The sequence below is a fragment of the Haliaeetus leucocephalus genome, unplaced genomic scaffold (assembly GCF_000737465.1).
Source record: "Haliaeetus leucocephalus isolate CR32 unplaced genomic scaffold, Haliaeetus_leucocephalus-4.0 Scaffold840, whole genome shotgun sequence".
Taxonomy (NCBI): domain Eukaryota; kingdom Metazoa; phylum Chordata; class Aves; order Accipitriformes; family Accipitridae; genus Haliaeetus; species Haliaeetus leucocephalus.
In genome coordinates this window covers 2,543,290-2,554,234 of record NW_010973276.1, presented here as the reverse complement: position 1 = coordinate 2,554,234, position 10,945 = coordinate 2,543,290, and the positions used below count along the sequence as shown (strand labels likewise).

Here is a 10,945-nt window from a genome sequence, read left to right as displayed (position 1 = left end):
GCCCGGGGCGGGGGGGGTTGTGCGGTCCGCCGGGGTGGTGGCCGGGGCTGGGGACACCCCGGCTTAAGGCAGAGCCGGGCAGGCGCCGGAGCAGCCGGACATTTGGGCCCAAAGCCTGGCGTTGGAGGAAATCGTCTTGGAAAAAACGAACGCCGGGTGCAGCAGCTGGTGCGAGGGACAAGGCGTGTGTCCCGCTCCGATCGCTGGGGCTTTATCCCGATCCCCGCGGCTGTCTCGGCTGCCGTCGGTGCAAACAACCTAAGGAGAAAACTATGCGAGGGGGCATGCGGAGGGAGGGGAAGGTGCTGGTTCGATGCTGGTTGTCTGCATAGATTAGTCGCTGTGCTCCTTGCTCAGCAGCTTGAGGAAAACATGGTCCCACCATCTGTGCGAGGTGCTGGTGGGGGGCTGGCCTTCCTCTCCCAGGCCGCCGAGCCAGTCCTTCCCAGCGGCCGCGACAAGGCCCTCGGCTCGATTGGGTGAGTGTTCGGCAAGTTCTCGGCAAGCACCACGATCTTTGCACTGACAGTCTTGCCACAGACCTGAAAAAACAAATTCCCCCTTACTGAGAAAGAAAGAGTTGGTGAAGAGCTGCTGTTGGCACCTGGTTGTGTTTCACAGCGGTACATGGGGAGCCTGAAATTGCTTAATCGGGGAAGCGCTGCAAAAACTCTAGTGCTGTGTATGAAATAACTGTATCACCCGTGCCTGAAGCGTTTTCCCACTTCATTCTCCTGAGCCTCCCCGTGTCCCTGCGCAGCTCCAGCCAGGCTTCCAGGTCTTGCAGGGACCTACTGAGACGGGGAACCGCTTCCAATTCATGTGCTGTTTGCTGAGATGTGAATTCTTTTTATTAACTTGAGGCTGCATCTTTTGCTGTGTGCTTTTAGGCTAAAATATCTCCTTCATATTGGTGCAGATCTGGAGCCCGCACAAGTTGGGTCCTTGTTAATTAAACAGCCTGCTAAGGTGCTGATTTCACCTAGGTCTGGCTGTAAGCATTAACACTGCTTTGCTTTATTCGTTGCAGATTTTCATAAATAACGAATGGCATGATGCAGTCAGTAAGAAAACCTTCCCTTCTATCAACCCAGCAACAGGAGAAGTTATCTGCCAGGTTGCTGAGGGCGATAAGGTAAATGTTCTCTTCATGAGATCGGTTTGTTTTCCACCTGAGCAGATACAGAGGGATTGCAGAGGAAGACCCTAACTCATCTCTCACCGAGGCAGCTCCGCCAAGTGCTGCACTAGCAGTAATAAGTGTCTGACCTATACAAATACCATGTCAAGTGCTGCTTGTGTTCTTCCAAGTGCTGCTTTCAGCAAAAAACCTCTGGCTTTGCCTCTTACCAGTGTCAAGCCGGAACTGGGAAGGGTGGAGAGGAACAGATGTGGCGCGGAGTGGAGCCTGAGTTGGGAGGTTGGGGAGCAGTCGTGTGTGGAGGTTGCTGGGGTAAGCAGGGATGAAGGCAGGCGCCTTTGCGGTCCCGTGGGTGCTGTGCTGGCGGTATGATCCAGAGCCACAATAGCAGAGGAGACAAAAGGTCAGGATTCACCTGAACAGCCCCTTTCTGCTGTACACATGCAGTGGGAGACCATCCCCAGCCCTAGGAAATTAAAAAAAGAAAAAGAGAAAGAGACAGTGGGGAATAGAGTCATGTAATCATCCCATGCCTCAGGCAAGGCCCTCCAGAAGTCTGTGGCAGAGCTGAGGTGGTGTTTCCCGTTCTTCCTACAGTCTGGAAATTTGTTTGTGTTCCCCAAGGGAGGGGTGAGTGAGGGAAACCCTTTGTTGTTTGCTTGTCCATGGTAGAGTGGCTTGTCGTGGCGAGACCATTACAGCAAGCCAGAACAGAGAACTGAGTAGAAACCAGTTAATGCCCTGACAGGACAAAATGATGGATTAGAGATATCTGATCAAGGAAAAACTCCTTTAGACTCTGCTGGCGAAATCAAGTCCTGAAAGAGTGTCAAAAGCACACTTCTAGGGCTTTTGCCATGCCTTGCTCTAGGATGCAAATATTAACCCAGCAGATGACATCGCAGAAATAACCTGACAATATTTGCACTCCGCATAGCTGAAATAAGAGAGCGTAAGCACAGGTGGTGGTGGTGGCTGCACAGCTGTTGCACCCATCTGTTTCACTGCCACTTCTGCTCCCTCTTCCTCACGGATGCAGATTGGGTGAGAAAGCCGCAGCTGGTCCAGCACCAGTGTTTGTGCTGAGGCTGTGCAGCTGTACAGCGCTGCTCAGGTTGATGCTTGTGGGGCAGGTGGCTCAGGGGCTGCAGCCTGTGCGCTCCCCTGCCCTGGGACCAATGAGTGTCTTGCAGCGAGGCAGCTGTCAACGTTGCAAGTTCTTGCCCCCAAAAAGGCTGGCACTAGCAGCCACTCGTGCCATATGGCTGAAGGCTGTTTTCTCCTAGAGAGCAGGGAGGGCTTCAACTGTATTTTGAGAGTGAGTAGGAGCTGGTTACTCCTTTCTCACACTCTTGCCTGGACTCCTCCGCAGGCAGATGTGGACAAGGCCGTTAAGGCGGCCAAGGCAGCTTTCCAGCTGGGCTCGCCTTGGAGGAGGATGGATGCTTCTCATCGTGGGAAGCTGCTGAATCGTCTTGCTGACCTGATCGAGAGGGACCGGGCTTACCTGGCGGTGCGTATCATGCTCTGTGGCTGAGCTGTCTGCTGTGATCCCCAGCTGTGGGGAGAGAGAGGCAGAGATGGTAGTTTGTGCCCGTTGGGTGTGATGGGGACTTTAGCCACAGCTAAAACTGTGAAAGAGTGCTAAAAAGGATGGAGAAGTAGTTTTGGGAAGCTGAAAGCAAAAACGCCAACAGGCAGAACAGATCCAAACTGCGAACCGAGATTCAAATCTAAATCTATATGCATGACTCTCCCCACCTCGCTCTTCAGGCAATCTCATTGTCTTTTGTAGGCGCTGGAGACTCTGGATAATGGCAAACCGTACTCCATCTCCTACCTGGTGGATTTGGACATGGTAGTCAAATGTCTCAGGTAGGCGTGGAGGGAATGGTGACAGCGCAGTAACTCTTCATGCTTCACGCTTGTGCTCAGCTGGCCTGTGGTAGCTGAACCTCTGCAGGTGCAGAGAGCAGATGCCTCTGATTCAAGTGTTGTGGGTGACAGGGCTGGATCTGACCTGTTGGTTTCATTTGGCCCATAGCAGGGTGTCAGACACCCTGTTTTCCTCTAATTTTATTTTTTGCTAAGAATGAGGCTGTAATTCCTGTGACTTTCCAAAGGATTTTTGTTAAATCTATGTTTCTCTCTTGCTATATACAGGACTCACACTACTGGAGGTGATCTGTGTTACAGCACGAGAATGACAGAATTTATGTTATGCAAAGTGCTGGCAAAGGCAGGAGAGACAAATGTTTGTATTTACTGTCTATTGTTAAAATCACCTGTTTGGGAAATATTTGTATTGGTATGTGTTTTATGAAGTGACTGAAGAAGGGAGGCAAGCAAATAGCTGGAGGAAGTCTGTCTTGTTTTCTATTGACAGGAGACTTGTTATTTTAAATTCAGTGACCAAAACTTTATTGTTGTTAGATACTTTGCAGGCTGGTCTGATAAATTCCATGGCAAAACCATCCCGTTAGACGGAGACTTCTTCTGTTACACAAGACATGAGCCAGTGGGAGTTTGCGGGCAGATAATCCCGGTGAGTAAAATGTATCAGTAGTTCCTGTAGCATTTCAAGAATGCAGTGTTACCATGAAGAGTTGTCTTAAACTGCAAGTTATTAGCTGCTGTTAACAACTGCTTCCTTCCAGTGGTAAAGAAAGTTATGCTTGCACCAGCTGGGAGGGCTGGTGCTTTGCTCTGGCAGTATAGAACTACCTGATTTCATGGGCTCTGAGTAAGATTTACTTTGTATCTGCTGATTAAAAAAAAAAAAAAAAAGAATTTAAACCCCTTTGTAAGAGTTATCTGGCTCAGAACGACAATTAAGTTTAAACTACTACCTAGCATTAAAACCAAAATTCTGTGTGATGAGGAAATACAGAGCTAGCATGCAAAATTTAGCTTTATGTACGTGATCTTATCTTGGTAACTGGTAGCAAGCGTAGCAAGGTGGTTTGTCAACAACAAAGCCATATTTATACAATGATCTGTGGACAGTGTTACCTCTTTATAGGAGTAGCCAGATTCTGATTGTTGCGTACTGTATTTGCATGTTTTTCTTATCTGCATTGAGCAAGAACTGAATATAAACGCCTCACCAGTCTGCGTGTGCTGCCCTGTCATTACAAACAGGCTTTCTTTCAAAATGCCTCAAAAGATCATTTAATGGCTGAAGTGACAGTAAAGATTAATTCCAAAAAAAGTTAGGGTTTTGCAGTGGTACTGAGAGGCCTCACACTTCAGAGTACAGTTTTCCTGGACAAGCAGAAGGCAGTGTTTGAAAAGGAGCCAAATGTTGAAGAACAGCTAGGGAAAGATCAAAGACTGCTTCTGTAGGTGCTGCAGCTGATTTGAACGAAGCTCACTGGTTACTTACTGATTAATCGGAAACTTTCAAGTTCAGACCAGCAAATATCTCCTTGTTTTTCAGTGGAACTTCCCGCTGTTGATGCAAGCGTGGAAACTGGGGCCTGCCCTGGCGACTGGGAATGTGGTCGTGATGAAAGTGGCGGAGCAAACCCCCCTGAGTGCTCTCTATGTAGCTAACCTGATCAAAGAGGTGAGCGAAAAGGCTGGGTTTGCATCAGCTGTCTCGCTGTCACTGCTGGAGCACAGCGTGGTACAGCCACACTGGTGAGCTGTGGAGGGCAAGTGACAGGAACAGAGAAGGGCTGTCTGATCCGAAGAAAGGCTGGATTGTCTTGGGTATCTTAGCATTTGATTTGGCAAAAAAACCCCTTGTTCCTTACAAATGCTTATGCAGAGGACATAAATCTTGATTAGGGAAGGACTCTTTGAGGTTCAGTTAAATAAACTATAGGGTGATTAGAAAGCTAACATACATAGCTCCAAACTATGCTTAGGATGTGGGGTGGGTAGAGGAGTTGTCCTGGTTATTGCAAACTGTACCTTAAAACTAAAGACCTGGGAAATTAAAGTGAAATAGAAAAGGCTCTGTTCTTCATGGGAGGCCTACTGAAGCATTAATAACAGATCAGGGTAGGTGAAATCCTTGATGATAAAAGGAATAACATTGCTCTCTCCTGCTGTGAACCGGCAGGCTGGATTCCCACCAGGTGTGGTGAACATCATCCCCGGCTATGGGCCCACTGCAGGGGCTGCCATCTCTTCTCACATGGATGTAGATAAAGTGGCCTTCACTGGCTCCACGGAGGTAAGGGAGTACCTTAACTTTTAAGCCCTTGGGATATAGAGAATATCTCATTGCTGTTATACCTTTTCTATATAAGATACTGGAGGTGCCTTGCCTTCTACACTTCTTTTTAAAAAACACAGCTGACTTCAGGGTGTGACATTTACTTTTACTTTACATAAGATTCTTCTTAGGTGCCTTCTCTAGAATACTTACTATTGTTTCCCTTGAGCTGCTTCCTACTAGAGGTGAAACTCTGGGCAGACTTCAGTTGTTCCCTTAAAGCCCTGACAATGAAGGGATTATTATTAAACTGCTGACTGAGATCTAAAACAAGCTGCCCTGCCAGGTGTTGCTATATGTAGGATTTAATTCCGAATACCTGTTCTTCTCATGATGCAGGTTGGGCATCTGATCCAGAAGGCTGCAGCAGAGAGTAACCTAAAGAGGGTGACACTGGAGCTTGGAGGAAAGAGTCCAAATATAATCATGTCTGATGCAGACAGTAAGCACCTGCTAGTGTAATATTCGATCTGTACCTTTTACATTGGCTTTCTGCAAGCAGAGCTGGAGGGGAAAGGAAACCTCTCCTGTGTTCTATGAGTCTCCAGCTCTGACACCACCTGGCTGTTCTCACCCAGTGAAGTCTCCTTGCCTCCTGCTGTAGCTGCCCTATTTGTGTATCAGCACCTCTTCACTCCCACTTCTTTCTCAGTGCTGTGAAGAAGTTAAGTTATCAACAAAGGAGCATTGTTTCAGTATCTTCCTTCAGTCTTAGTTCCATTTTTGTTTTAATTTCTTTCTCTTTCTCTTAGTGCGTACCACTCTTTTCTAGTCTTAGGAAGTTCTGGTTCCCTCATCGCTTGCATATAGACTCATTTTTGGTCTTGATGAGCCAACACACATGCTTTTATATGGCAGTAAGGAAGGAAATTCTTCTAGATCTAAAATAACTTGTCCTTAATACCTGATAATTTCAAATGAGAACTGTAATCTGCCTCAGATTAGATTTTTTTCTCTAGTATGGGGTGCTTTAGTAGTCCCTCATACTAATTAAATATGTATGGAACTTCTGCCCTACCAAAGCATGGAAAATGCCTGTCAACAGAAAGGACTTTGTATCACTGATACTCCAGCAGTCTGCATGATAGTCCTTCAGAAGAAGTCACTTACTGACTCTGGTTGGTTTTATTTGCTTATTTGTTTTCTCTCCTCTCCCCAATCTTAGTGGACTGGGCTGTGGATCAAGCCCATTTTGCCCTCTTCTTCAACCAAGGGCAGTGCTGCTGTGCTGGATCCCGAACATATGTCCAGGAAGATATATATCATGAGTTTGTGGAGAGGAGTGTTGAGAAGGCCAAGTCTAGGGTGGTTGGAAACCCATTTGACTTTAAAACTGAACAGGGGCCTCAGGTAAGAGCAGGAAATGTCCTGAACTGTTATGTCATGAAATAGTCCCAGTCTTGAGTCATTGTGCATTAGTAGATTAGAATGAAATGTATCCTTTGGTCTCTTGATTAATCTGCTTTGAACTGTGCCCATTATCTCCTTGCTTGTGCAGGAGGGAGAAGTTAATTAACCATTCTGATGATTCCAAAACCTCCACTCGATGCTGGCATTTAAAAATTATCATCTCCCTTTGAAGCTGGCTTGGCAGTCTGTTGAAATGAGGAATTGCTAGAGCACAGTCGCATGCACAGCAGGTTGTAGTCGAATCTTTTTTTACCCCCAGTAAAGGTGAAGCTGATCTGTCTGTCCTCATGGCTCTTAGGTAGATGAAGAGCAGTTTAAGAAGATCCTTGGTTACATTAGTACTGGGAAGCGTGAAGGAGCCAAACTGCTGTGTGGTGGCAACCCCGCTGCAGACAGAGGCTATTTCATCCAGCCAACTGTCTTTGGCGATGTGCAGGACAACATGACGATTGCCAGAGAGGAGGTGAGACCTGCAGTGCCTTTCTGTCTGTCAGCTTCTCACTTCTCCATCATTTTGCCCCCTCTGATGCAAAAAACCACAGGTCTACAAGCACTGGACGTTCATGAACTGCAAAACTCGACGCTTCTTAGAAAGTTACCACATTAAACTTCCCTCCACATTACATCCTGGGCTTTTCGTAATATGGGAAGTGATACTTTGAATTTGGTGTCCTGTGTGACTTCCACCATATGTACATACCTAACTCCAGCATCAACCACAGCCTCCCCCATGATCAATTTACACAGATTTTCACATGCTGTGTTTGGATTTTGCAGATATTTGGGCCAGTCATGCAGATTCTGAAATTCAAAACAATTGAGGAAGTCATTGAGAGAGCAAATGACTCCAAGTATGGCCTAGCAGCAGCAGTTTTTACAAAGGATCTTGACAAAGCAAACTATGTGTCACATGGCCTGCGAGCTGGAACAGTTTGGTGAGCCTTGACACCTCCTTCTCCCTAAACTGCTAGAAGCTTTCTTGTGTGCTGTCATTTCTCATTAAGCTTGCTCTTCGATAGCCTGTCTCTAGTTTGGATCCAACTTTACATGTACTTCACTGAACATAATGTCAGACCTTCAGTTGTAATACTAACTGTTGGTAAAATTTAGGTACATTAAGCTTCCGTGCTCCCACTGTGAATTAAGGAATGGGTTGGGGGAAAAGAAATCCAGGACTGCAGCTGGCAATGACAGCAACTGCTGCAGGGCTCTGAGTGACAGCAGTGATTAGATCACCAAGCACGTCTGTGCTGTCTTGGCTGCTGCAGCGGATGTTTCTCTGTGTCCAGAGGCTGTGCTGAAGACTATGCCAAAGTCAGTGCTTCAACACCAGTTTACTGTTCTAGCATGAGATTTTGGAGATCAGTATCTCGCTATCTTTTTTTGATGGTACTGAGTGAACAAGTAGGTGCTTTTGACATCTGTCCTCTGAAGGAGGTGTGGGTGGCAACCTGGATGTTTGGTCCTGTGATAATGAGAGATGTGAATTGATTTAATGATGTTCTGTTTCCTGGTTCATGAGGATAAGGTTTCAGTATTGATTAATTCTGTTGGCTGAGAGAACTGACAAAGAGAGAAATCCTGCCTAGAAATTCAGCCGTCCCCCTGTTGTAAACAGCTGACATGTCCCTTTGCTGCAAAAGGCCTCTTCCATTAAGCAGTTCTGAAACTACAGGTGCTTAATTCTTGGTTTCCATTTCAGGATAAACTGTTATGACGTGTTTGGTGCACAAGCTCCATTTGGTGGCTACAAAGCTTCTGGGAATGGGCGAGAGCTGGGAGAATATGGTCTGGAGGCATATGTAGAGGTGAAAAATGTGAGTATCCCTGTATCCATGGACTTCCCAACGCTCTGCCATAGCTCCAAATTGTATTTGTGCCTGTTGATATAGGCTGGCCTGAAAGTTGCAATTCTTGCTAATGCTTGAAACAAAATTGGAGCTGCACTTCTGAAGTGACTGCAGACACAACTCCATATAACAGAAAATGTTTTAAACTGCTGAGGAAAACAAGGATATGTGACCTAACATTACCAGTGGCCTGCACCACTTGGCACTGTTTAGCTGTTTCTGACTGTAAAGAATGCAAGTGTATAGACTTCTCTGTGAGTTTATTTTGTGAACAGAAAGAGCATATGCTGGGGGTGCATGCCTGTTGGGCAGAAGCTTCTGCAGGTACAAACTGGCAGATGAACAGTGGCACTCATCACTCAAGAGGGGGAATCTGAGCAGTGACCACTAGTACTTAATGCCACTCTGATATGGCCTCAGGTCCGTGCGTGAGACCGAGGTTCCTGGTGTTAGGCAATCCTGTCACTGCAGGCTGAGTAATTTCCTCTAAGACAAGGCAGAAGGGCTATCACACTGCCTGCTTGCAGCTGCAACGTCTAAAGGGTGACAGAGCTCTTGGGCAGAGGTGGTTAGCCCAAGTTACAAGTGCGTAATGATTGAGGGCCTCCAGCTTGTGACTGGTGAGGGGCTGATTTTGTACAAGAGCTCCAGGTGAGAACAAACAACTGTGCCTACTCCCACCTCTCAAGGAGAAGTGGCATCTCTGGATAGATGCTGTGACCCCAGTCTTTGAGTTTCCCCCTCTCTTTGAGCCTTCCAGATGGGTCTTCAGACCAAGGTGATTCCAGTCACTGCCTGCTGACTGGGATGTGCTGTCCTCTGGTTCTGGTTCTCTTCTGCAGGATGCTGCTGCCTCTTGGCCTTCAAGTGAATATAACTGAACACTGTCTCCAGGAAAATAACTTGTGACTTTTCTTTTTTTTTTTCTAGGTGACAATCAAAATTCCACAGAAAAACTCCTAAAGGAGAGCAGCCTCTCCATCCATTTGGAAACACCTATGCAGCTTCATGAGATACAAAGCAAGGAAACCTCTTCTTAACACACACAAAACTTAGATGGAAAATATGTAACTCTGTGTTAAGAAATGTCTCTTTAGAAGGTGCCTGAACGACCTTTTGTTAAAAGAAGTTACTTGGCTTTTATCTTTTTAAAATACCAAATACAGTCAATTGAGTACTAATGCATTACATGGGTGTACTCTTGTTGCGTGCGTATCTGATGAATATGCTTTTTTTTTCAGGAAGTCATTTAAATGCTTGTCTAGTCTGCAGTAGGTTTTATAATAATTCTTTGTTGGCTTACACAGCTAACTCTATACCTCCTCCTTGTCATATACACCTAACGCATACGTCCCTCTTCTGTAAGACAAGTGAACTGAGGCTCGGTTGTCTAACCGAGCAGGAGAACGTCTCAGTGAGAACCTGTGAGGTGAAGGTTTGTTCTCCGTTGCTCCCACCTCCTCTCCTTGTATCTACTTGCAATAAACGTTCTTGTCCTCGTGAAGTTAACCCTGCCTTTGTGGGAGCAGTTTGTGTCAGCGAGCTAAGCAGGAGCTCAAGTACAGGCACAAATTTGTATTTTCTTCCACACATCCATTACCCACCGCCTCAAGCAGTTTTTAAGGTTTTCGCTGACTTTCTGCACAGCCCGCTTTCCCCGTACTGCGTTAACGTTAGAGAGAGCCCTGCATCTGATAACTGTCCCCAGCGAAGCAAGCAGAAGAGCTGACCGTACCAGAACAACAAACCCCCGGGGGGGGGGGGGTAGGTGATCCGTGCCTCAGTGAGCGTGCTGGGGCTGCGGTGGGAGACACCTTTATGGTGTAGTCATTAGAGTCAAGTCCTGCGCCGGAGGGCAGGTGTGCTATGAGGGGGAGACGATCCCCTTCACGAGCGGAGGGTACAAGGCGAAGGCTGACAGACCCTTCCCCGCCTTCCCGCCCCTCCCGTCAGGCGGCAAAAAGCGGCGCTTTCTCCTCACGGCGGCGGGTGGCGCTCGCGCCCCGAGATCTCGCGAGCCTTCGTGCTGCCCCGCCCCCTCTCGCGGCTCTCCCGGCAGGGGGCGGGGCCTGCCGCCCGCGGGGCGGGGCCGGAGCGCAAGGCTTCGCTCCGCCCCTCTGGCAGGCACTGCCCCCGCCCCGTCTCACTACGTCACTAGAAGGCACCCGGCGGCTCGAAGGCCCCGCGGGGGCCTCGATGGCGACGTCGCGTATTTAGGGGTGGCGGCGGCCGCCTGTAAACCGCGCCACCGCAGTGGCGGAGGCTCCTAAAATTCCCCGGGGGGAGCGAGGAGGAGGCGGGGGGGCGGGCTGGCCTCCC

The 10,945-nt window shown here is 47.8% G+C and overlaps 1 protein-coding gene across 2 annotated transcripts in view; it reads left to right on the top strand.

The window, feature by feature from the left end:
- Positions 1-9,814, top strand: part of ALDH2 (aldehyde dehydrogenase 2 family (mitochondrial)) — a 10,135-nt gene extending 321 nt beyond the window's left edge. For both annotated transcript variants that reach the window (XM_010582133.1, XM_010582132.1), the window contains exons 2-13: positions 1,031-1,135; positions 2,514-2,654; positions 2,937-3,016; positions 3,575-3,686; positions 4,581-4,709; positions 5,211-5,324; positions 5,706-5,808; positions 6,532-6,716; positions 7,075-7,239; positions 7,554-7,711; positions 8,479-8,593; positions 9,557-9,814. In XM_010582133.1, coding sequence (XP_010580435.1) covers positions 1,031-1,135; positions 2,514-2,654; positions 2,937-3,016; positions 3,575-3,686; positions 4,581-4,709; positions 5,211-5,324; positions 5,706-5,808; positions 6,532-6,716; positions 7,075-7,239; positions 7,554-7,711; positions 8,479-8,593; positions 9,557-9,589 — 1,440 coding nt within the window. In that variant the 3' untranslated portion in view covers positions 9,590-9,814. The remainder of the gene's footprint in view (positions 1-1,030; positions 1,136-2,513; positions 2,655-2,936; positions 3,017-3,574; positions 3,687-4,580; positions 4,710-5,210; positions 5,325-5,705; positions 5,809-6,531; positions 6,717-7,074; positions 7,240-7,553; positions 7,712-8,478; positions 8,594-9,556) is intronic.
- Positions 9,815-10,945: the final 1,131 nt, after the last annotated feature.